The following is a 26,207-nucleotide window of genomic DNA, read 5'->3' as shown; positions in this document are numbered from 1 at the left end:
CCACTGTCCTGCTGTCATAAGGCTCGGAGAGGCAACCACAAGGCTCTCCAGGAGGCTGGTATGGGAGAGCCAGCAAACCAGGACCACAACTACTCAGCATATCCTGAATTTGTCCTTTTTGGTGGTTTCTGTTAGGCCCTTGAGTCTCCTGTATTGGAACTGTTAGAAGCTGCCATCTTGGCAGTCACACTGATCCCCAAAGACGGGTTTTTGGAAGTAGTGGAACTACAAGAGACTTAAAGGCCAGAGAGGGTGTTTCTGAATGGGGAGGAGAAAGGTGTTCCAGAGGTCAGAGGCAGCAAACCAAAACCCATGGAGTCCAGAGTGAGATGACTGGATGAAATAGGGATCTTTGACAAGTTCATGAACTACTGTGGTAAGCCAGTGACTTCTGAAGTTACATTTGGCCAGACAGGCTGCATTTGTCTGTGGTCAGTGGATGGCGGAGACAGTTGGCATCACCGCATGCTGCTGGAGTCGTGGATCCCCGCCGAGCAATGCTATTCTAGAAAAAGTAGGGGATCCAGCAGGTCTCTTTCTGGTAATAATTCCCCCAGACATACCTACTGCTGCACATTAGTGACTGTGCAACATCTGGCTTTTTTACTATTGTAGAAAATTTTGTGTTAGCTTCTGACAGTGTGCATTTCAGATTTCCTAAATGCCTCACATTCTTTCTCTCTTGCAAGCAGCTTGAATGGGAAGGTTGCCTGTTTCTAAGAGGATGATGACTTTGTCTATATAGGACCTTAACGGTTCCATTGGGCCTTTACTGTGGATAAGAAAAACAGATGGCTTTTGTTTTATACGTTCAGAAATATATTGTGACTCATGACCATATATCTAGGGCTAGAGAAAACTACAAGGGTCAGCCTAAAGTAAGATCCCAAAAATCACTTTTGAACATTTTACTTTCATTTCTCTGAACAGCAAAGTATCTGAAAGAATCCAACCGTTTTACAGTGAACATGTTTGTGTCCTTCAGTGAAATAAAGATTTAAGTAGAGGATGAACTAACGTAGAAAATTATCAACAATCAGATGGCTTAAAAACATTTATTTTTTTTAAAAGTAGAATTTATAAAAGCGAAGACATTTTTATTCTATTTAAAGAACAAACCAATCCTGTCACTTATCCTATCAACCAACAATCCTTATCAAATTCATCAATTTCTGTTTTGGTTCCTCCCAACCAAAGATCTTATTTATGTGTGTTTAAGGAAGCTTGATATTCAACTCAGTGTTTTTAACATACACACAGTGTGTGTGTATGAACACAGTTATAAATAAGTACAGGCTGAGTATCCCTAATCTGAAAATCCAGAATCCTCTGAAATCTCAACATTATTGAGCACCATCAGGATGCCACAAGTGGAAAATTCCATACCTGATCTCAGGTGATAGGACACAGTCACACACACTAAAATACTGTTTAAAATTATCTTCAAGGCTGGGTATCATGGTACACACCTGTAATCCAAACACTCAGGAAGCTGAGGCAGGAGGATAGCAAATTTGAGGCCACCCTGGGCTACATAGCAAGACCCTGCCTCAAAAAACCAAACCAAAACAAAACAAAATTACCTTCAGGTCGTGTGTGTATAAGGTATATATTAAACATAAATAAGGGACACTCACCCAGCTGTATGTGATTATCTGTTAGCATGAATTATGTATCTGCTGGTGTGGTCATGCTGCTACCTGTTGCCATAAATATCTCATTTATCCCTAACACCAGACTTCAAAACATCAGTAAAGATTCCCACTTTAGAGGCAGAGAAACAGATATTTATGCACAAGGTGACTTTCATAAGTTATAAATGGTGGAGCTAGGCTCAAACTAGTTGAAGTCTCCTGGCACCAAGACCTGAGCTTTCTCACTTTCATCTTCCTTTATTAATTAGTAGCTGTGCAGAGGTAAAAGGATCCCAGACATACATGGTGGCACCTGGGTCTCAGACAAAGATGCTTCACTTTATAGGACACTTGCTAGGATGTCCAATAGCACAGCCACTAGCCACAGGTGGCTATTTAATTAGAATGCAATGAAAGTAAAAATTCAGGTCCTCAGTTGTTTCCACCCTCATTTGAGCACTCCATAGCTGCCTGTGGCCAGTGACTCCATACTGGATGGTGCAAACAGGACATTTCCATTATCACAGATGTCTGTGAACATCACTAACAGCCAAAGGCTTTGGTCCAGGCACAAATTTTGTTTTCTGTGAGGATCTGTGATGTTTGTTGACAAGTGATGGCTATTTGGACAGCTCTGCTCTCCTGTGTCAATGTCATGTGTCTGTCAATATTCGTCATGCGTGCTCACTTTTCCTTCCAAGGAGGAAGTTGGCCGGATATGGAAGATGGAGCTGCTCAAAGAATCAGATGGGCTGGGAATTCAGGTTAGTGGAGGCCGAGGATCAAAGCGCTCACCTCACGCTATCGTTGTCACCCAAGTGAAGGAAGGAGGTGCCGCTCACAGGTGACTAGATGACTCTCCCCGCTTCCTTGCCTTTTATCCTCCCTCAACCCTTCCCTTGGTTTCTGGGTGCTAGTACTCTTCCACTTGGTCAAAACCCTGGTAATTATAGTTCATAAAGTTGGAGCACAGAAGGAAATCAGGCAAGAACAGTTCTAACTGAACACATCTCTGCATGCAGGAAGTGGCTAATTGGGGAGGATATGGCAAGATTTTCCAAATGATGGAGGAAAGATTGGATTTCTATGTAGTCCAGTTTTAGATCAGGCAAATGTTATTCATCCTAACTTTTAGGATGCTGGTACTGTGGTAATATGTGGTACTTATCAAGACTGTGCAACTGAACAGAACATCACATCCCTGACATCTTAACTCCTGTAACACTGTGAGGAATGACCTGGAAAAGTGATTGATTTTAAATGTGGCCACAGTTCATATCTGCAGCTCTGCCTGTAAGATCTATCAGAGTTTCTCACACACTTAGATACATGTATGCTTTGTGCAATTGTGAAAGGGAAAAGTAAATGTATGTTTTCCCCCTTGTGACCTGAAAACAATTCATATTTAAAAGCTTATTTTTTAATCTGAACAATTATGTGAAGTAGTAAGCACAACAGTGTTTAGCTAAGGATGTACAAAAACGGAGATCATTTTTGAGTGTGTGAAATGCAGCTATCCCAGAACATCAGGTATGCTCTTTGCCCTGTTAGTTGCTTCCATTCATATGGGACATCTACTATTTGTAGGGCATGGTGGAGTGTGTACATGTGTTGCACACCACACATTAGGTAAATTAAGGGAGTGTTGATGCAAGAGCTAAGTGTTTTATCTAATCTGGAATTTGTCAAGGCCGAGTACCTTGATTCTAAAGGGGATATGGCAGTATTGGCCTGCCCAAGATGGAGAGGGGACTCAATTGTGTGACTCAGGAGGTGTAGTTGAGGAGCTAGAAGTATTTAGGTGGAAGAATGGGAAATTAAGAAGAGCAGGACATAAACTAGCAAAGTGTTCCTGCTCTTCAGCCTTCTTTGAGAGTAGAATGCTAATAACTGAAGCAGAGATCCAATGAACTATAGCTGTCAATTGTCCAGGTGACAGTAATTATTAAAAGATTAAGACTTGAGATGGTTTTAACCCAGATGAGCATTACTGAACTTCCTGAATGGCACATGCCCTAAGGAGCTCCTATTAAGGAGCCATTTTCCCATTAATCCTAGGTCTTATGTTCTAGTCTATTTTTGGCAAGTTGACAATTAGAAAATTCCTGTGCCCAGAGATAAGCTTTATGTAGAACTGTTCTTGCCTATTTCACATCAGAGCCATTTCTGATGGTTTCATCATTTTCTTTTCATTCTTAGCCTGGAGTTGTGTGTCTCTTTCTAACTCTTGTGTGTGATTCAGAAGTGGATCATTCTAGTTGATAACAGGAGATGAGAGAAATGGAATTAAAGATCAAAATAGCAAGTGGGATGGGGCTGGGATGGTCTTCATGACATTGTGGACAAGTAAGCTAGGACACTGGCCAAAGTCATTGAACTTACGTGAGAATCCTTCTCCCCCAAAATGATCATCTCCTGAGTGTCTCACCCACACGCCTCCTTGAGATGACAGTTAATTTCTCCCCTCAAATTTTCCCCATTCCCTTTCTGTCACCATTCTAAGCAACTGATGGGGCCCTTAGCATTACTCTCCTTCAGGGATTCTTAAAGAACAGAAAGCAGAGGCTGTTGGAAGTCTTTGATGCTTCCAGTCTTCTGTTAATTCATAGAAAAGATTATGATATTTATTGTAAAGGAAGGGGATAGAGTGAAAGAGAAGCTATTGAAGGTCAGAAGAGGCAGGTAAGGATGAAAGGGGAGAAGCTGGTTGATTAATTGAAAGGAAGCATGGATAGAGAGTCTACAGATTAGAGACAAGCAGAGCTGGGTGGATCTGGGAGGACTGCAGATGCATCTGGGTTCCACAGCAGCACCTGGTACTGAGATAAAATCTTTAGAGGAGTCGGGGTAGAGCCACAGCGGAGGTGCTCTACCACCACACCAGATTTCTGTCCCATATTTAGCAATCTCTGACTCCTTTTAGATTGTGTGATACCAGACCATTGGAGGCTCAGACCTGCCCAATGCTCCGGCTTAGTGTGACACTGAGGTCCTTGATCTCCCTCAAGGAGACAAGGAGTGACAGCGTAATCTCCTGCCAGCCCAGTAGGAAGGAACCCAGAGTCAGCCATAATTTAATTTAAATTAAAAGAAATAAAGAAAGAGAAAATATTTACATACCCATGTTATAGGCCAGGCCTATTTTTGCTACAATGGTAGCAAATTCAACAGTTTTTTTTAATGGAGCCTTCTGCTTCTGAAGCTTGGCTTTAGGGACCCAAAAATGAAAAAAGCACTGAAGAGAGGAGGTGCCATCCTCAAGGTCCTGCAGCTCTGTTAGGAAGGCGGGGAGGTAGAGACATGTACAGCATAGTATCAGTCACAGACGCCCCTGAGGAAATCTGGTGAGGGTCCTGGGAAGAGAGAAACCAGTGGGTTAAGAAGGGACTGCCTGTGGGTTTAGGATGCCTTGGCTGTCTCTAGACTTAGTTCAGTGACTCTGTCATCAAGGCAGGATGGCAGACAGGACTTAGAAAGGAATGACTGAGCCAGGCATGTTGGGACACATATATAATCTCAGCACTCAAAAGGCTGAGGCATGAGGAGACCAACCTGGGCTATCTCAAAAAACCAAGAGTTGGGAGAGTGCTTACCTAGTATACACAAGACCTGGGCTTAATCCTCAGAACCACACACACACAAAAAAAAGATTCCTGAAACTTTGGGGATCTTGGTTTCGCTACCACCATCTCCATCTCCACCTGGATAGGAGCTTCATTGATACTGATGCCAGATATGGGGAAACCTTACATCGTGCTTATTGCTAAGTGACCAACTGAAACCCTGCAGCTTTTCACTCTTCTGGTGGGAATCTAGATACAAAAGTTAAAGCAATCCCATCCAAACCATCTGGTTGTCACCACTTCCTCTATCGCCCAGTTCTAACTGTCCCTTCTCAGGACCTTCCCTTGTTCCTTGATATTGACCCTTCTCAGGCCCAGATTGTCTTGACAAGGGATTTTTTCCATCTCCCTTTCTCAGGGATGGCAGACTGTCCTTAGGAGATGAGCTGCTGGTAATCAATGGTCACTTACTGGTCGGGCTCTCCCATGAGGAAGCTGTAGCCATTCTCCGCTCAGCCACTGGAATGGTTCAGCTGGTGGTGGCCAGCAAGGTAGGTCATTTTTCTGTCTATTTTTAAAATATTTTTAATGTGGTGGTGCAGCTGGATTTGAGCCCTCCCCATGCCTCACACAGATGTGTGTGTGTGCTCGCATGTTTATCTCGTGCCAGTAAATAACTATGAATCCACAGGGCAAGCCCACAAGGAGATCCTTAGCTTAAGTGCATTGAATTATTTTGCTTTCTTTTCAGGGGCTTTAAAGGTTTATGTTAGGAAATGGAAAACAGTGGAACTAAGGAGATGGTAAGAATGGCAGAGTGGGAAGGACAATGTAATGGAGAAGCAATTCTTCCTCGGAGAAATGGAAGAGGAGGTGCAGAAGTGAAGATATCAGGGAAGAGGGAGGCATGAATGTGTTAGTCAGTTTTTCATCACTGTCATGAAATACCTGAGATAAACAACTTACGGAAGGAAAGATTAATTTTGCCTCACAGTTTCAGAGATTTCAGTTCATGGTCAGGTGACTCCATTGTTTTTAGACCTGTGGCAAGGTAGAAACATCATGGTGAAGACAGGGCAGAGGAAAGCTGTTCACCTAATAGTGGCCAGAAAGCAAAGAGACACAGAAAGGAAGAGGCTGGGGACAAGATATACCCTTCAAAGGCACACCTCCAGCAACCCACTTCCTCCAATCAGGTCCCACCTTTCAGTTTCCACCACCTCCCAGTTATCCAATTATGGATCTACCAATGATAACTCCATTGATGAAGTCACAGCTCTCATGATCCAATCACTTGCCAACATCCCTACCTCTGAACATTGTAGTGGGAACCAAACCTTCAATGCACAAGCCTTCCAGACACATTCCATAACCAAAACAACAGTAGAAATTGCTTCTTCCAAGTCCAGAAGGAGGAAAGACTCAGGGCCTTCCACTGGCAGGCCAGAGGCCCTGGTTTTATTTATACTCTCACATAGTATTACAGCTGGAAGAAACCTGTGAATCCTTCATCCAAGCCTTCTGTTCCTCTCCAGTTTTACAGAAGAGGCAATAAGGCAGAGCATCCATGGTAGCTACTATTTTTCAGGGACTACAAGGCCATCAGCAGTGCCAGGCACTGGGCTCTTGGCACACAACCTAGTGTCTGTCCCCTCCTGCTGCCCTTCTTCTTTGTGGCTCTCTCTACACAGTGTCCTGAGGCTCCAAGTGGGGGCTTCTTTCACCTACACTCCTCACGTGTGTTGATGGAGTGCCTGTGTTGTCATCCCCCAGCATCTGCCTTCTCCCCCAAGTCTCACCAGCCTTAAAGCTCTGGAGAAAGACTTCAGACTCCGGAGCCCCAACAAGGAGGCAGACACTGGCCTCTCTCCTTTGTGCTCTGTCCTCTGATTACGCTGTTGAAGAGACTAGGAAAGAATCTACATGACTGAGAAGTTCATGAAGGGGGTCACAGGGGTTCATTCTACTTACGGCTGGGAAGAACTGGTGAAAGGCTACAAACATCTTAGCCCTTCGCAGGACTGTGCTGTTGGCAGTAAGGGTAATGCTTTTCCCATTAATTCCCATTGTTATTTGTGAGTCTGACATCCATAGGTTCTCATGCATGTTCCCTTTAAGATTGCAAGACCCATTGCCAACCTGAGGAGTACAATTAGTCCTCCATGAGTTCAGAACCTATAGGCTCAACCAACCTTGGATCAAAAACATTTGAAAAAACAATTGTGTCTACAGTGAACACATGCAGACTTTTTCCCCTTGTCATTATTCCCTAAACAATACAATGACTGTTACCGCATTCACATTGTATGAGGTATTAGTAATCTAGAGCCTGAAAGTTTACAGGAGGATGTGTGTAGGTTACATGCAAATCCTACATTATTTTATATGACGGACCTGAGCATCCTTATATTTTGGTGTCCATGATTAGAAGCAATCCTCTACAAGTACAGAGGGACAGCTATATTTAACAAATAAATTAGAATTCCATTTTGAGTGATCTGCAAAATCTGCTTTCCTTCCGTCACACCTTTTACCCACAACCCTTGACTGAGTCTGATGCTTCCAAAAGGACTTTACAGAGGCTTGGGAAGACTCAGTAGGAAGCGTAATTTTCTCCTCAGCTCAGAGAGAATCAGTAACCACCACAGAAGGATGTCATGAAGATTAGAGGAGATGGAAGGGCCCTGAGCAGAGTGGCTGGTCAGAATGAGCACAGAGAAACATTTGCCCTCATGTTTATCACTTAGTGTATGTCTAGTTTATTGTTCAAAACTCTTGAAAAAGAGTTGACATCACAGAAGAGAAATGAACTCACCTTTTGTTTAATAATAGCTTTTTCCTTTCATTAGGTAAGGACTAACAGCACAGCATTCATAATTACTGATCTGAAACAATATTCTTCGGGTTCCTTGTTTCCCAAGGAACTGACCTTAGGGGCTACCTCACTAATAGTGTGTGAAGTCCACTGTTTAAGATGGGTTCTCTTCTATGAACCCTCAAGCAATATGCTGATTAAAATTTGCCACATGTTCCCTTCCCTGTGGAAGTGGCTAACATGGGAAGATGAGGAGAGATAACCACAGCTGTCTCACAGGACTTAGCTCAGCTCTGTAGCCCTGGACCCCTCCCTGGGACCTGGCCTTGTGTTTGATCACATTTCCCAAGAGAGTGCCAGGCCCCTGTGTGTTCCTCATTTGCACTTGGGTTTGTCATGAGCACTTAATGACTGAATCTGCACCCCATACCTGCTCCAGCCTTCTGTGTGCCTAGGAGCAAAGGACTTTGTTGGCGAAGCCCCCTTGGAGCCTAATCCTACTGGAGTTTCATGTATCATTGTTGACCTTTAAAAGTTGTTCAAGGGCTGCTTTCATTGAAGAGACACTGTCATGTCTTCAAGTTGGTGTTTTGATCCAATAAACAATCTAATCTCTTTCTAATGAGCTTATGCTAATGAGGTGGCCAATTGTGGGGAAGGAGGACATAATGGGTATTTGAGCTCTGTGTTAGGCCTGGGATGTGGTGATGAATAGAAAAGTTGGGTGGAGGAACTGGCAGACAAGTGAAGCTAACTGAATCCTGAGGATGAAGGAAACAGTCAAGGACATTAGAGAAGAAAGGAGGGCGAGTGGAATGCCTTCTGACATGCTCCAGAAGGTAGTCATGAGTTAAGGGCGGTCTGAGCATCAGGCGCTGTTGGGGGAAAGGGGGATGGGCAGGGAGAGTGAGAAGGATTTGAAATGTCTTGAGGGGAGATGTGGGCTGAAAGGGAAGAGGAGGGTTTGGAGAGGTATTCAGAGGCCAGGTCTGTAAGATGCTGACAAGCCCATAACAGGGCTTAGACCCCACCCTGAAGCAAGACACGAGAGGCGCTTGAGGGATCTGAAGTTCACGGGTGGGATTGCCCATGAATTGACCTCAAAACCCCAGATTCTTTAGAGAACAAGAAAAGTGATTTGGGCTTACACTGGGTCCCTACGTCTGTCATTGACAGCAACCCTACCATGTGGAACCTAAACTCCACATGCTCTTTGGCTTGATATCAGGTTAATTTCCAGAACTGGTTGGTGTCAGTGGATAATTCCTGGGCCTTTTGTGTGTCCCCACAGGAGAACTCTGCAGAGGACCTCCTCAGGTTAACATCTAAGAGCTTGCCAGATCTGACCAGCTCTGTAGAGGATGTGTCGTCTTGGACCGACAACGAAGACCAGGAGCCAGAAGGGGAAGAGGAGGAAGGAAGCGGATCTTCTGTCCGGGGAGCAGTAAGTGCACCTCTGGGTTTCCCAGGCTGCTCTGTGGGAATGGTGTTTCTCTGAAGACATGACGACAGGATCAGAGGAGAAATGCCAGAGATAGTGATAGAGAGCAGGATGGGAGACAACCACAGCACATTCTTTCTATATTTTCCTCAGGATGTTCTGGAAACATCTATGAGAGTGACGCATTTCATTTAAGAAAAAAAGATTGAAGTTGTAAACAAGATAAGAGAGCAACTGCTATTGAGTTTGGTGCATGTATTAATTTTTTGGACACTTCATAATGTACACAAGGCTTCTGTTGCTACTTCTTGATAGAGTTAAAAAAAAGTCAATCAATTTGAACTTAGATGTCAAGATTTTTGTTTAAACTGGCCTTGGTGGCTCTGGCCTGTAATCCCAACTACTCAGGAAGTATAGACAGAAGGCTTATGGTTAAGGCCAGTCTGGACAAAAATTTAGCAAAACTTTATCCCAAAAACAAACTGGGTGTGGTAGTGCTCACCTGTAATCCCAGATGCTCAAGAGACAAAGATAGGAGCGGCAAGGTTTGATGATAGCCCAGACAAAGCTAGCAAGACTGTTTTTAAAAACAAGCTAAAAGCAAAAGGGCAGGGGGCATAACTCAAGTGGTAGAGCACTCACCTAGCAAGCTTGAGGCCCTGAGTTCAAACCACAGTGCCCCCACAAAAAAAGTTACGGTTTAAAGTAGATTGTTAACATAATACAAAAAACATTTAGGCAAATTTGTGTAGAATACATCTTCCAATTTTATTCAAACAAGGACACCTGCACAGTGTTACTCTTCGTACACAGCCAATGATGAATCCTAACCTCAAGGTCTGCTCTGCTGCCTGACACACACAGCCAGTCAATCAGGAAGGCTTTGACAGCTCACACTGCGACTGCATGATCTCTTCTTTGTATCCCAGGTCTGAAAGTGGTACCATTTTTAGTGTAAACTCTTGTAGCCTTCATTTCCCATCTAAGCAGCCATGGAGAGGGCACTTCTTTTCAGTCATTTGAAACCCTTTGCTCCTTCCCACTGGCTCTGAACCTAGGTAGCATGGGTAAGCATCAGAAAATCAGCCTTGCTGGTCATAAGACCTTCAAAGGTAGAAAATAATAATAACGCACCTCATTATAACACTTTAAAAGAAGTTGACAGGTGTGGTAGTGTACACCCATAATCCCAGCTATTGGCAGGCTGGGGCAGGAGAATGGCACGTTCTAGGCCATCCTGGACTAGCCAAGGGCTGAGGATGTAGCTGTATGGTAGAGTGCTTGCCTAGCATGCCCAAGGCCCTGGGTCTGATCCCTGTTCAGGGAGAGAAGGTTGCTTCTTCTTTCCCTTTGGTCCTTGGAGACCAGGGCACTGAGTATGGTGCAAGTGGTGGACTGCACAAAGCTATCCCATCTGAGGGGGCACCATTTATTTCATAAACATCAAAAGCCTCTGTATTTATTATAACAATTTTCCAGAAGTTGGCAGTAAAGAGTTTCACTCTGAGCTGGGTGCTAGTGGTTCACTTCTGTAATCCTAGCTACTCGGGAGGCAGAGATCAGGAGGATCACGGTTCAGAGCCAGCTTGGGCAAATAGTTCGTGAGACCCTAGCTCAAAAAACCCTTCTCAAAAATAGGGCTGGTGGAGTGGCTCAGGCTGAAGGCCCTGGGTTCAAGCCCTAGTACCACCAAAAAAATAAGTTTCACTCTAACAAAATTGATTGTGACAAATTTCCAGTAAAAAAATAAAAATAAAAACCTCTTGAAGAAGATGTGCTTTTACAATCTGCCCAGGATTATTCTATGGGCTCAGGGTTGATTTCAAATTTCTTTCCAACTGCTTTCACCCAAAGGAGAGCTTTCTCCAAAGACCAACCTGTGGAAGCAAGTAAGCCTGAGCTGAATGAATGGGGTTGAGGTGAACAGTTTAAAACAACTCTGTGATTATTCTTATGTCTTTATATTCAGTGCTTTCCTGTCATTTTCAGTGAGTAAAGACTAAACTGATTTTCACAGTCTACACTGCACTCTGTGACTGCCGCCTGCCTGCTTCTCAGACCTCACCTTGCTCCAAGCTTACGGTGACTTCTCTGCCTTCCCATGCCCCCTCATGGTGGCTACACATTTCCTGCCTCAGAACTTTTGTGAATGCTGAATGTCTCGTGCAACCCTCTGCACAGTTAACTCATACTCATCTTTTTGATCCCATAATGTTACTTCTTCAGAGAAACTTTTCCTACACACCGTATCTATATTAAATCTCCCTTCTCTTGCGCCACAACCATGCATGTGCCTTTCCTGTGACAACTTGTCACAGATTTGTTTGGTAAGCATTTGATTAAGGTGTGTTCCTCCCATCCAGTTGTGAATGAGGTGGGGGAGCCTGATGACTGGCTTGGTGAATCTGTAGAATTTAGACAGTGTATCTGGTTGTTGAATCAAACACTAAATAAATAAACAGGGCTGCCAGAGCAACTCAAGCACAACTGGCACCTCATGGTCCAGCATCCTCAGGAAATAGGGCTCAAAAACCTAAAAACCACAGAGCAAGCATTCACTGGAAACCTGCTGTTTTCAGGCTCTGTGCTAGACCCAGGAAATAATGAAAATTGATGATGACGTCTTACTGGGCTTATCCACCATTGAGTTTTACAGTTGTTCCTCTTGTTCCACTGGCCACGATTGACCACAGTATGGCAGCCTTAGAGGTCTTTGGAGTCTACATTCCAACCTCACTGGCCTGTAGGGACAGTGCTGGGTGTGCCTTGAACACGCCCCAGTGCCACACATCTCCTTCCCACCACCTTCTCCCTCTCCTCTGCACCCACCCTTCAAGGCCAAGGTCTTCTGTGAGCCCTTCCTCTGTGTGACCTCCAGGGACTCTGTGTCCCTTGTCATCCATAGTGTACAAAGAGGTGGGATAGATGCAGGAAGGTCATAGACCTTTGATTTCTCAAAATTTTAAAGTTGTGTTCTCTTGTAAAAATCACAAAATTAGTTAATTGGGAATTTTTTATACTAAAGGCTGCTCTTATAAATGACCCATTACATATATTCAATATAGTCCATGTGATATATTTTATATATTTTCCTTAAATTATAAACTTACAATTTTTATAAATGTGCTTTTCTAAATTTATTATAATGTAAATTATCACATAATTTAAATAAATTTTTCTGATAAGAGAAGTAACATTTCACTAAATAAATGTTTTTGACCAGTAGTCATCTTTGACATTTTGACATTTTTTATGACTTTCTAATTGAATTTTTTTCCTTAAGTTTATACATATTTTAATTGACCTTATAAAGACACTCTTATGAAATTTGCTGTGGTCTTCATAAAATACTAATGAATGTTCCTCTGTCATGAAAGGTCTTCTGAAACACAGTTCATAATAACTAATACTCCACAGCATTGGAGCGCCATAAATTCTGGCACCAACTGGTTTCACCACTCAATTGGTATCATGCTCAGTTTTTTAAACCACAAACAATTCTGTACATAACATCTTTGCCTGTATATGTCCGTGTGTTTGTTGTTGTCTCCTTAAATAGCTTGTAGCAAAATTGCTTGACTGTGACTACAGGTTTTCTGCAGACAGGTCACATTAATCAACTCCGTAGCAGTGGCCAGTTTGCACCACCATTAGCTCTCTCAAGTTTAATAATTTAATCACATACTGCTCTTTGTTTCCATTACTGTAGTCTTTCCAAAGGAGCTTCAGTGCATTCTATCACAACAACTTTGTTTTGGAAACTTTAAGGAGACACTAATGAAATTCAGCAATATGTCACCAAAAGTATACATGTTGTCAGTGTTGCATTTCTGGGTTTCTCTGTCACATCACCCCTGGTTGTCAGACACAAATCCTGAATGAAGAAATCAGCAGTGATCCTACTCAGTCTCCCTTCTGCATGCCTCTTCCACTCCACCCTCTCATCAAGGTCTCACTGAGGAGTGGTCCCAGGCATACACCGTTTCTTAGCCACCTTCTTGAGCCTGCTTTAGGGACCCAGCCCTGCAGAGGCAGAAGTATAGAGATAGTTGTGGGATGTAACAATTTATTAGGCTCTGCCCCGCTGGGCCTTATAAAAGCACTGAACTATTGAAACAAATAAAAAATATATATATGTCCACAATCCAAGATTCTTGTTTTATAACTTTTAAAAATTAGAGAACCCTTAAACAAACGAAATGTAGTGCTCTTTTAGTCACAGCTGAGTTACAAAGCTGCGCCCACCTCCACCCAGACAGTGACTGATTTTGCACCTGTAAGTCATGGTGCGCCCAGCACTTAAGTTGAGCAAATGTCCTATAAATGCTAAGGATCTCCATGAATCCCCTTTGATTTATTTTCCATGGCTACAATAAATAGCAACGAGATTTTCTTTTCAAAAAACTCATCCTTGTTCAGAATAAAACCATATGGTGAATATCAACTTTGAAGACTAGCAGCAGGAGAAAAGGGGGGGATGGAAAAGGACAATGAAATGTCATGATCATTGGTGTAGTGGCCATCCATCTCATGGGATCTGGCTCTCGTGAGGGGGGTGGCTCTCCATTGTCCATCTTCATTGTCACTACCACCGCATCCATGACTTTTCTGAGTCTGGGCTCAGAAGTCTCTAGGTCCAGCCTCCTCCTTCATCCTGCCTATGGTCCTAGCCTACTGGATGGCCATTCTTCCTATAGTCTCTCAAATCCCCTTCATTTTCTGCTCTGCAGTGACAATGCTTTAAATTAGAATCTGGCATGTCACTTAAGTATTCGATATAATTCAGTGGCTGTTAGTCACCCTAAGGTTAAAATCCCAACTCCTGAATGTAGAATACAGCCAGCCCTTTTCATCCATGGGTTCTGCACCAGCAGGTTCAACAAACTCTGGAGTGAAAATATTCAAAGGAAAAATATTGTGACTATACTGAATATGTGCAGACTTTTCTTTTTGTCATTATTCCTGAACAAGACAGAATAACAACTACTTACGTAACGTCTGCATCGTATTAGGTGTTGTAAGCCATCTAAAGATGATTTAGTCTACAGGAGGCTATATTATAATGCAAATACTAAGACATTTTATAAGAGGGACTTGAGCATCTAAGAATTTTGGTATCTGAGGGAGGGTCCTAGAACCAGCACCCTGCCAATTTCAATGAACTATACTGTCAACCCATCCTGGCCAAGCTGCCTTTTCTTCTATGCATGTTCCCAGTGGCTCTGCACATGCCCAGATGTGCTTTTCCAGCACTCTGCAAGCACCAGGAGCCCAATATTCTCCCAGGATTCTAGAACTGCTCACTATTTCATGCCTTTGCACCTGCTGTTCTTCCTACCTGAAAGACCTGCTTTACTTCCTCTCCTGGCAAGACCACTGACAGCCCCAGCCAAAATGTCAGTCTGCCCTCAAGTCACTCTTTCTCTGATCCCCACCCCACCCCCAGTTTTTTAGTCTGTATTCTACACTCCAATAGCACTGAGTGTATATTCCTCTCATAGTACTTTTCATCTTGTGTTCATCATTATCTTCCTCATTAGATGCCAAGAGTGAGCTATGGTAGAAAACATAGACATGTTTGTATCTTTCTACAGAATGATTGAATAACAATAAATTCACAAGCTACATCAGTTTTGTTGGCTTTAATTCACTGAGCACTCCTGATTTCACTTGGCACTCATGGCCACTGGCATATGCAGCTCTTTGTGTGTGTGTGTGTGTTGCAGGATGGCTATGAAAGGGTTAAAGAGACTGCAGAGTTCAGAAGGCTGTACCGAAGGCATAAGCAGAGCTGATACAATTGCAGGGAGAATGTCTCTGTAGGAGACCAGAGAAGAAGTTTTAGTAACTGCTTGCCCTGGCAGAGCTGTTCAGATCACAGAGTTGTAAGATGCAAGTCCAAGTGACAGGTAGTTTTGAGTGCCATTTGGAAGTGGGCTGTGTGTCATGGGAAGGAGAAACTGTGCTTGGGCTGGAGCCCAGGGACAGAGGGCAGAGGTCCTTCACTGAGGTAATTTTCCTGGGCACAGCTTGTGACAGTGACCAGAGTCAGTGTGCTTGCCACATCTCAGTCTTAGGGTGCTCCTTCCTTTAGAGTACCAGGTGGTGTGATCAATAAGCTCAGGTGTCTGGTGTTTCTGATATGATTTGACATATGGACAGACATAATTACTTATTGGCACAAATAAAATTATTATCATTTTTCCTCATGGCATGCTGGCAGATAATGGCTGTTTGCTTGTATAAACAAGACATGGAGTCATTCTGGCTTGGCACTTATCATCAAAATGGAGCAACTCAGGTCAAAACTGTTGCTTTATAAATGCTGTAGCTCAAGGTTAAGCACAGCCTGAGAGCTCCTTTTCTGTACAACATAGAGTAACCCAGAGCAGGCCCACCCTCACCTCCTCATTAGACTCAAACACTTCAAGGGCAAGGAACGCAGTGTCTTAAACATCTTCATATCTCTAGAGTCTAGTGCAATGCCTGCAGTAATAGAGTGGGGGCTGAAAGGAGGAGCGGTTCTCCTGTGATCTCGCATCATTCCTTACCCACTTCCAACTCTTCCCTGAAAGCTTAGTTGGTTCTAGCTGAATGCAGGGGGTTCACGCCTGTAATCTTACCTACTTGGGAGACTGAGATCAGGAGGATCAAGGTTCAAGGCCAGCCTGGGCAAATAGTTCTCGAGATCAGAGCAAAATGGACTGGAGGTGTTCACTCGGCAGAGCACCTGCTTAGCAAACATGAGTCCCTGTTCAAACCCCAATCCCATCAAAATTTAAAAAAAAAAAAGCTTACCTGTTCTGTCACAACCCTAAGGCATAAACCTGGGTCCCTGTGCCTCTGACCCTCTGACCTCCCTGCATACACATCACCTGGGAACTTGTTAGAAGATCCTGGGTTTCCATCACAGGAACTCCTCGGGTGTCCTCTAACAGTCTGGCTTTGTTTTGTTGCTTGTTTGTTTTTGCAGTGCTGGGGTCAAACCCAGGGCCTCATGTATGCTCAGCAAGCACTCTATCTGCCACTGAGCTACACCCCAGCTCCCAGATATCCATTTTTAATCAGCCATCTAGGTGATTTGGACCCAGCCTAAGGTTTAAGAACCCCTGCTGTAGAGCCTTCCAATAAAATGAGTGTCACATGCACTGGTTTTACTATTACTGTGTTCTGCCCATGTGTAAACAATTACAGTTCATCTGGGGAAAATGAGATTTTTAGAAGAAATGATCCATGCTCTAGGCCCCTTAGAGAGGACACTTTAAATAGACGAGAAAGAGTTTCAGTGTAACAGGACGTGAGATAGGTGATGCTTCTTAAGTGATTAGGAGCTTGTCTCCCTGTTTATATTTTTAACCAAAAAACCCTGAAAATGGAAGTAATGGTCATCTCTGCCAAATCTGCAATTGTCACAGCTTAGCTAGGCAGAGTCTATTTCGCACATCAATCAGAAGACCTGTATCCTGCTTCCTTTGGCATCAAGGCATCTGTTCTAACAGTTCTGAATCACAAGTCTGGAAAATCTTGGAGAGCTTCTCGAGGATTAGGGTTTGGGAAACAATAAAAGAACCTCTCCGTGAAAAGGAATGAAGAGCAAAGCTGGACCTTTTGACTCTGTAAGTGTGACTTAGGTCTTTGATTCTTTTGTTGGTGGAATAATTGTGGGGACCCTAAAAGTCAGTGTCTTCCTACTTTTCTCTGGAAGGAAAGGAGAAGGTGTCTTTTGTTTTATTTGCATTGAATAATTGGTGAGATGTCTACTGTAAGTGTTTTCAGAAGTGTCCAGGCATTGAGGACTTCACTTTTACCACAGTGCCTTGGGATCTTTGCTAGGCTTTTCTAGTGGATCGAACTTAGAATCCTCCCCCACTTTGTGGAGGACAAGGGTCACGCCACATTTGCTCACTCATCTATCCTGCATGCTCATTGGAGACCTGCTATGTGTAGGTATGAGACAGGTGGGCAATGGCCAGATGGCAGACAGGTAGACAGTTGACTTGCCCTCTCATAGTCCCACAATGACCCTGTGGGCATACCAGCATACCATGGATTTCAAACCAGTACACAATAGGCAGTTTTGTTTGTGTTCCCAAACTAGAAAGGTGATCTGTTCCTCTATTCTGGGAATTTCTGCTTGGGATAAGAATATCAGTGAAGGAATTGTTTTTCAAGTACAGCATTAGAAGAACACAGTATCTCTTCCCTTAAAATAGGACATTCATGGTAGCACTTCATAACAAATAAGTAGATTTTGCATTTTCTGTTTGGTTAAGGCTAGAGCAAGAAAATTGAGGACATTTAGGATTTGATTTCTGACATATCAACAGCAATGACAAAGGATTAAACATCTTGGTGGAAATATGTCAATGGAAGTTAGCCAAGTAACAAGTGGAATGCAGTTAGGAAGACTTGCCAAAAAGGCACCAGGAAAGAACCCAAAACTGCAGGAGTTGGGAATGTGGTTGCTGGTAAAGAGAACCATGAAATGTCAGGGGATCGGGCAGTCTAAACTTCGCATTTTACGGGCTTAGTGATTCATGATGATAGAGAAGAAGCCCCACAGATAACAAACCTGTTCCTTTGGAAAACGCCCAGTATGGCTCAAGGCAGCTATGAAAGGAGAACCCAAGAGCAAGGAAGAAAAGTTGGAGGCACTAGGAAAAGAGTTCATAGACCTCACAAAATGCCAGGGCATCAGTGTGTGTGTGTGCACTGGGACACAGGACACACCATTGTACACAAACGGCTCCACTCTGTCTCTGCATGACATAGGCTGAGGTCCCATTCCAGGTGCCATCTGGAGAGCCCATTCAGCAGGTCTCTGCAAGATGAGGGCCAAAGAGTGTGTTTTCAAAAGCTTCCCACGTGCCTGATGCTCACTCAGATTGTAGAAGGCAGATGTGGCAGGGCTCCTAAAAGTCACCTGGTTGGCAGGAAGAAGCCCTGAGACCTTTCCACAAAGCATGGCCTTGAGACAAGGGAAGTTGCTAGACCCCAACTGCCTCCTTTTGTTCTGTAGTTTAGGGACCAGGGGAGTGAGGCCAAGGGGTTAGTGGTGCTTATAGGAAACTTGGAAACACAGATGCTGAGCAGGGCAGTCTTGCACTTCACATTCTCATTGCCTTTCCTGACCCCAGGTCCTGGTATCACCTCCTGTGCCAATGTATGCTGATGCACAGCTCCTCCAATTGTGTGTTTTTCTCTCTGCCACCCCCATCTAGGCACTACTGTCTTTTTCCTCAGTCTTCCCTGGGTAGGTCTCAGTTCACTGAGATGTTTTCAGCAACACTTCCACTGCCACAGGATAGATATAAGAGGTTGTGTGAAACTCAATGCAGTATGAAGAATTGCCAAAGCAAGATAAAAAAAAAGGGGGTGCAATTAATGCTGGTCTAAGAAAATAAGATTTAAATTTGAGGGTGGTTTTGATTTGGTTTGGTTTCATACTTAAGGAGATGAAGTGATTATATAAATGGGTGGAAGATAAGAAGATAAGAATAATTATTTGACCAGAATGAATCACCCAGAAAACTGCTGATGTTTGAACGAGGCTGAGTCTTGTGCCACATTTTCAGGAACCTGTTCCAACACGCTACCTGGGTCTGTGTTGCACTTCCACTCTTGCAGTTTGAAGTTCTCAAGGAAGGAAACAATTCATTTGCATAAAAAAGGAAATATTGAATTCCACATGGAGACTCCTGTAGTGCAAGGGTCTCCAAAGCGAAGTGGGCACACCCAGAGGTGGAGGCCAGGTGGTCCCTGGGAGCTTGGGAGGAAAATAGAATTTCTTTAGATCAGATCTCATTTTAGATTGCTTTCTATTTTATAGAGCATGTAGACATTAGTGCAGTAGTATAGCCTTACAATTTATGGATCTGTCTTTAGAGCAGTTGATGGTTTCCCAGTCAGAGCACGGAACACTAGGAAATACAGTTAAAGAAATCCTCTCTGTATGTAGTCAACTTCATTATCCTCTTTTGGACTTGAAAATTTCCTTCGAATTTCAGTTAAAATGAAATATGGACCACTACAGCATAAAATATTAAGTTTCTCTTCCCTTAATTTTTTCTAAAAATAATATGTTAGTAGTCATATAGCGACTTTATCACTTTAGATAAATTGCTTCCTGCCTTTGCACCTTCCAGAGTACAGTGTTCCACACCACAGCCATGCCTTTCAACACTTTACTCTCATTAATACCACCCCTATTTTCTTTTTCTCTTTTTTTTTTTCTTTTTTTGGTGGGACTGAGGTTTGAACCCAGGGCTTTCCACTTGCAAAGCAGGCACTCTATTACCTAAGTCACACCTCCAGTGCATTTTTAAATTTAGGTTGTTCATGCTTTGGGAGTTTCACTATGCCACACATAGAAATGTAAAGTAGAATATGTCAAAACTTAAAGCAGCTGATAGAGTGGCTCAAGTTGTAGAGTACCTGCTTAGCCAGCATGAGTTCAAACTCCAGTACCACCAAAAAAAAAAAGCTTAAATGAAGGTGGCAGTTCAAAAATGAAACTGAAATAAAAATGTCTTCAGCCATACACAAAATGATGGCAATAAATACGGAGGGGAGATGTTGGGTAGTATAACTCACTTGCCAGGACAACTTTGTTTATGACCTTTGCTAAGCTTATAAGGTATGAAAAAATATTTGATATTTGTAATGTTTTCTGACACTGTCAGTGAAGATGACACTGACACATGGTCAGAATCTTACATCAGCACAAACAGGAGATCCTTTTTAGTCCCCATTCCAGTTACTGTGGTAGGTTTTAGACAAATGAAAAAATTTGTCTTTGGCAGTGCATATATGGCCATTGAGCCCTAGGAAAAAAACACACCTTGTCTGAAGATTTGGAGTTTCTTGACATTTTCTCAGTCTAGCAACGCCTTATGCCACATGGTGTGTAAGTGCAGAGCTGGGAAATCAAAACAAAGTAAAGTATAAGAGGTCAGAAGTTCCCCTATGGAATCCAGGCCAGAAATTTCTCAAAGAAACAGAAGCATATATGACCAATAGAATTCTCACCACACCACCTCTTCATGTTACTGTTTGCTTGCTTAGCTTTTTGTTTGCTGTTTATTTGCTTAGTTTTGCTTGCCTACCTTTTTATATAAGTGCTTATTTAACTCCCTAGATGATCTTTGCTGAAGGAAAAAAGATACCACGGTCCTTGATGTTATTCCTTCGTTTGAAATATCCTTCCTTCTACTCCTTGCCAATCAAAATTCTAAAGCCCCTCTTTCCCCAGAAACTTTTCTAGTTAGTTCTGTCACCTCTAACTTGATTGCCAAGTGTTTGAGTGTTCCTCACATTTTAGTACTTAAAATCAGAAAGTCAGTTCCTGATTCATAAAAAGACAGATGTTTTCGAAAACTTGTTGGTAAAGCTCGCTTGAGTACTTGAATTTATTTTCCTTAAAGCAAATTGATTGAGTTAATAAATATTTGTGGATGTATTGTTTAAGCATGTCATTCACCACCCCTCTTCTTACCTCCCTGGGCAGACGTCTCTAATTTCCTGACCTTTTTCCCACTGATACCATGTGTCCAATCACAGAAGTTTATAACATGGTCCTGCAGGTGCCCACAACCCAGCCATAGCATCAGTCACCCCACCCTACAGCCAGCTCCACACATCCATCCACATGTACCCCCTGTCTGGGTGCTTTCTTCCTGACTTGCTCCACTTATTGTATTTCAAAATGAGCTATTGTTATTTCCATACTTATCATTTTCCCTCTCCTACGTAATAAGTGTTTAGGAATATGCTATCCTGACGAAGAGGACAGAGATCTAATTTTTTCAGGGCTAAGGAAGGGCTCAGTGGCTGGATAGTATTTGACTGTGCCACAGGATTTCCACAAGAGTGCTCACAGAAATGAGTGATGCTGTAGCCCAGAAAAATAATATGCACAGTGGTCCACAAACAGGAAATTTTAAGGCCTATTCAACAAAGTTTAGTAAGCTGGGCACCTATAACTCACACCTGTAGTCCTAGCTACTCAGGAGGCAGAGATCAGGAGGATTGCAGTTCAAAGCCTGGGCAAATTGTTCTCAAGACCCTGTCTCAAAAACACCCAACCCAAAACAGGGCTGGCAGAATGGCTCAAGTGATAGAGTACCTGCCTAGCAAGCATAGGACCTGAATTCAAATCGCAGTACTGCCAAAAGTCTAGTAAGCATAAACATTCATGCTTTAGTTCCAGACTAGGGAATTAGGATTTCCTTTACTAAGAATTTGACTCATAGATGACTTTTCAGCTGAGGGACAGGCTCACAGTTTCTATGTAAGCTTACTCAGGCAGCGGGGCAGAGGAAGAGTTGGAGAGACAAAGGGAGGATAGAGATGGATAGACAGACTTAGAGGCTTTGACAGAGCCTATGCTGAAGAAGAAAGGGCTGTGAAGCTGGGAAGGTGGGAACTCGTGGCTGGGTGGTCAGTGGGAGAAAGGGGGAAGAGCCAGCCTGCCATGTTGGGTGCTGGTTCTGGGAGCAAGGGCTCCTTCCTGGTAGAGGAGGAAGATGGAGTTCTGTTTGTTTTTGATTTTGTTGTTTGTTTTTCTTTGAAGGCAGGGCTGATCCTGAGTGATATTTTGAATGAGGTTCCATTTACCTTTGAAACCTCCTGCTGTCATTGCCTCCACGTGGGCCCATCCCTCTGCTCAGAGATTTCCTGGAGCCTATTCTCCTCCAACTGCTGTACACACCCTCACTGAGAACCCAGCAGTACCCTGTCCCCTAAGAGGTGTCAGGCCCACCACAGCCTGTCTTACCTCTGTCCCCAAGCCATTTTGCCTCCTTTCACCACCCCCAGTACCATCATAAAAGACCAAGCCGTAAGCCCTTTCCATTCCTTCCAAAGAACAGGCTGATTACTAAAACAGCCTGATTTAAAATCAATTGAAATGATGTCTCACAGTCCTATGACACTTTTTTAAGTATGTGCATTTTAAAAAAGAGAGTCCTTGTCATTTCAAAGGAGTTTCTTACCAGTATCATTTAAAGATGAGATTAAGCTGGCAGAGTGGCTCAAGTGGCAGAGGGCATGCCTAACAAGCATGAGGCCCTGAGTTCAAACCCTACTACTGCCAAAATAGAAAGAAGAAATTTAAAGATAAAAGTAGGCAGCCTGAATGATACGGATGTTTTGAGAGGAATTACCATGGTACAGTTTTCCTAAGATGTCTCCACTTGTCAGCTCCTTCCCTTCAACTTGCTAATTTATATTTCCTTAAAATGCTCAAGTTTCTTTACAGTGACTTTGGCTGGGGAGCTGGAGAGGGCTAGAGTATGCTATTCCTACAGGTAAGGAGACAGCAACAATTAAGGGCAGATGATAAACACATCAGGCCTTGTCTTGTGCCCAACTCTGCCTCTGTAGTGCCAAAGCAGCCATAGGCAATAAGTTAACCAGTGGGCATGACTGTGCTCCAATAAAACATCACAAAGATAGGCGCAGGAAAGATAAGCAGGAATTTGCTGAGCCCTGCTGTGTGTGGTCATTGGTGAGCCCAGGACAGTGTCTGTCATTGCCACTTCCCAGGATCTCCATGTAGCACTTCTCCCCTAGAAATATTTATCAAGCAACACCATGCACCCTCTTGAAAATAGGGAGTTCAGAATACAGTCTGTGTCCAACAGGAAAAGGCAGCGGAAGGCCTTACGGTATTGTGCCTGGAACCTAAAGGTGAGCCAAAATCTTATCATAACGCAGCCTTTGTCTTCATCAAAACCTGCCTGGTGGGGATGCTCTATTAGAACAATCTTTTCCTATTATAATAAGCCAGGTAAGAGTATGACATTTGCTCCAAAAGGTTTGCATGAGAAAATGTTTTGTGTAGACCCTGACAACAAGCTTACTGTTGCTATTCCATTGGATTTTACTCAGCTGTCCTCTTGGGCATCTCTGACTACCCATCCTTCACTTTCCTGCTGATCCTCCTGATTGCCTCTTTTACATACCTTTATTTATTTTCATTTATTTACAATGCTAGGGATTGAATCCAGATTCGGGTGCATGCTAGGCACATTCTCTGCCAGTGAGCTACACTCCCATCCCATGTGTTTCTTCTTTTTGTTTTTTGTTTTTTTCATAATTTTGAAAGTTTCATTTGTACTCTTCTAATTATGGTAGATGAAAAGTTTAAGAATTGATGCCTTCCTTTTTTTAATAGCCCCTCCACCTCTACTTTTTGTATGCCTTTCAATTTTCCTGTATACACACACACACACACACACACACACACACACACACACAATTTAGGAGTTTAGGGTAAACTAAAGAGATCTGTCGGTGAGATGAACCCAGGGACCAGCTTCTGCTGAGAAATGACACATGGGTCTACCTTCACTCTCCAGCCATGTGCCCAATGAAGATCCCACAGTTTTCTCACCTACTGGTCTTGATAACATGGCAAGAGTGAGTAAGCTCCACTTCATAGACAGTGTCTGTGCTTGTCATCCCTCAATTTGGAATCTGTACCAAGGAGGTGCAAGTGCAGGTTCCCCTCTGACATCTACATTCAAAGAACTGAGAGTCCCTGGAGGAGCCTGTCCTCTCTTTAGGAAGGTGATGCAAACCCACTGCAAGGGTCAAATGGGGGCCAATGATTTAGTGACATTCCTAAAGTCTTCAAGGTGCTTTCTTTACCTCAACTTTCTAAACAACCAAGAGATTGATTTAATTTATGTGCATAAAAATCATTCAAATAATCACCAACAAAGTCTATTAAACCCACTCGAATTTGTGGGGAGGAGGGGTAACTGGGAGGAAACTAGAAATAGGCTCAGATAGAACAAGAGCAATGTTATTTCATTTACAGAACTGCAGTCTGGCTGTCTCCACTTACGTCAGCTATGGCCTTCCACCCACACCCCCACCTGCATTTGACTGTCTCTGAGCTGTGTGCATGCACTGTGTGTACCATGGCGTGCTAGGGTTGTTGGGTGTTAGTTTTCCCTTTCAGTTCCGAGTTACTGTCTGTGGGAAAGCAGTGGGTCCAGCACAGTGGTAGATTAGTGTTTTAATTTCTGCATGTAACTCGTAAGCTTCTTGCCACTTTGTGCTGATTTATTGCTGTTCTGATTCCTTCTTTCTGAATGGCTATTCATTTCTAGCCCTGGCCTCGCTTTTGGCCATCTGGTTCTCTTTTGGTCACTCAAATATCGGCCCCAGAGATTTGGAAAATGAACTTCCTTTGGCAGCCTAAAAATAATCTTAGTGTGCCTGAAGCATGAAAGGGAAATCACCATGCTCCACTGTCCTGTGGATGCTGGGGCTGGGGGTGAGCCAACAAAGTGTCCTGGGGATTCAGAACTGGGTTGTCTTCTGTCACATCTGCAGGATTTTTTATTTCAAGTACTGGGAACCGTAAAAACATGGTGTGAATTGGGTACAACTGGTCCTCCTGAAGTTCTTCTTCAGATCTGCTTGAGCAGTGGGAGTAGCTGGAGATAAATGCCATGTTTGCATGGTTTGTTTATAAGGCCTCAAGAGATAGCTGAGAAAGACAGATGATGCTTGGGAGTTAAACATTAGATTAGTCACAGTGTGTTCAAGGAGATCTTGTAAATGCTTTGAACAACAGTTACAGGACATTTCTTAGTCTTAGATTTTTAGCTTGGACCCAAGGGGCCTGGTCCATGGGTTATGATGCTTTGCTCCCCGCTCCTAGAAGACTAAATTTTGCCAGAAGGTAAAACTCAGTCCCCATGGTGTTTGTCCAGAAGCACAGCTTTTCAGAGGTTCTGCAGTGAGATAAAATGTCAGCCTGATAGTGACAATCAAGTAAATGCCAACAAATTTAAATCCCCCTGCAAGTCATAATCCAAAGATGTTAAAATGGAAAGTAATTGACATCCAAATTTAAATTTCCTTGACCTTTTCAGTTAAAAAACAAAAGCATCTAGTGGCCTCCTTTGATCTCTCCTGTTTCTTATTTTGCTCCATCTTAGCTAATGAGATTCTTGATTCCGGATTCTGGAAAATGATTGTGTATTTCAGCATCTGCAGCCTGAGCTATTCTTTCCTGGAACAAATATGGTTTCTTTAGCTCCAAGATAGCTGAATTTGTTCAATAGTTTTCATTCAGTTTGCTCTACTTTTTGGTGACTTGTAAATGGACCCACAAGAGTATCGAAACATTGGCCCCTACAACCTTGACATTTATAAAAATGAGCCAAACCCCAACCCATAGATAGTTGTTCCAGGCAAAATCTTGTTCCTGGGGTTTTATTTCATTTTCCCAAAAACAGTGTCAAGAACTACATTTTAAAAAATGAGATACTATAATGTACAAGTGTCTTCTGGCAGAAGACATGAGACAAATGACTATAACTCATGCCACAGGAACTGGTTTTGACTTTCTCTAATTTCAGTTTAGGACTCAATCCCAGTTCAGAGCTTCATGATCACTTCATCCTCCCCCTGGATCCTGCAGTAATGGTGCAGAAGGGCTCAGGTAGATGTACCGCAATGGATTTGCATTTCAGGTGAGGTACCCTGAGTATGGGCAACTGCAGTCTTTTATGATGAACTAGAAGCCAGCCTGGCTAACCTTCACTCCAAAGACATTATTTTTCGTATACTGGGCAGTAAACACACCTATTTCTTCTTCCTGGAACACTATCTCCAACTTTCAAGGCTGTTCACTCTACAAACATCCTTGAAAAGATAAATAACGCAAGATAAAACCAGCTTATGTGTTGTTCTCAAGCCATACAGAAATGCAAGAGACCTATGGAGAATTATCT

General features: G+C 43.1%; 1 protein-coding gene across 12 annotated transcripts in view; it reads left to right on the top strand.

Annotated features, from left to right (window-relative positions):
- Pdzd2 (PDZ domain containing 2) overlaps nt 1-26,207 on the top strand; it is a 374,613-nt gene that overhangs the window by 283,395 nt on the left and 65,011 nt on the right. For 9 of the 12 annotated variants that reach the window (XM_074077656.1, XM_074077662.1, XM_074077655.1 and 6 more), the window contains 3 exons: nt 2,336-2,478; nt 5,616-5,748; nt 9,304-9,456. In XM_074077656.1, coding sequence (XP_073933757.1) covers nt 2,336-2,478; nt 5,616-5,748; nt 9,304-9,456 — 429 coding nt within the window. Of the gene's footprint in view, nt 1-2,335; nt 2,479-5,615; nt 5,749-9,303; nt 9,457-12,675; nt 25,947-26,207 lie in introns of those variants that run through there. The other 3 variants (XM_074077667.1, XM_074077663.1, XM_074077666.1) reach the window with 3 other exon arrangements.

Source organism: Castor canadensis, chromosome 6 (genome assembly GCF_047511655.1).
Source record: "Castor canadensis chromosome 6, mCasCan1.hap1v2, whole genome shotgun sequence".
NCBI classification, from domain to species: domain Eukaryota; kingdom Metazoa; phylum Chordata; class Mammalia; order Rodentia; family Castoridae; genus Castor; species Castor canadensis.
This window is presented reverse-complemented; position numbering and strand designations above follow the sequence as displayed.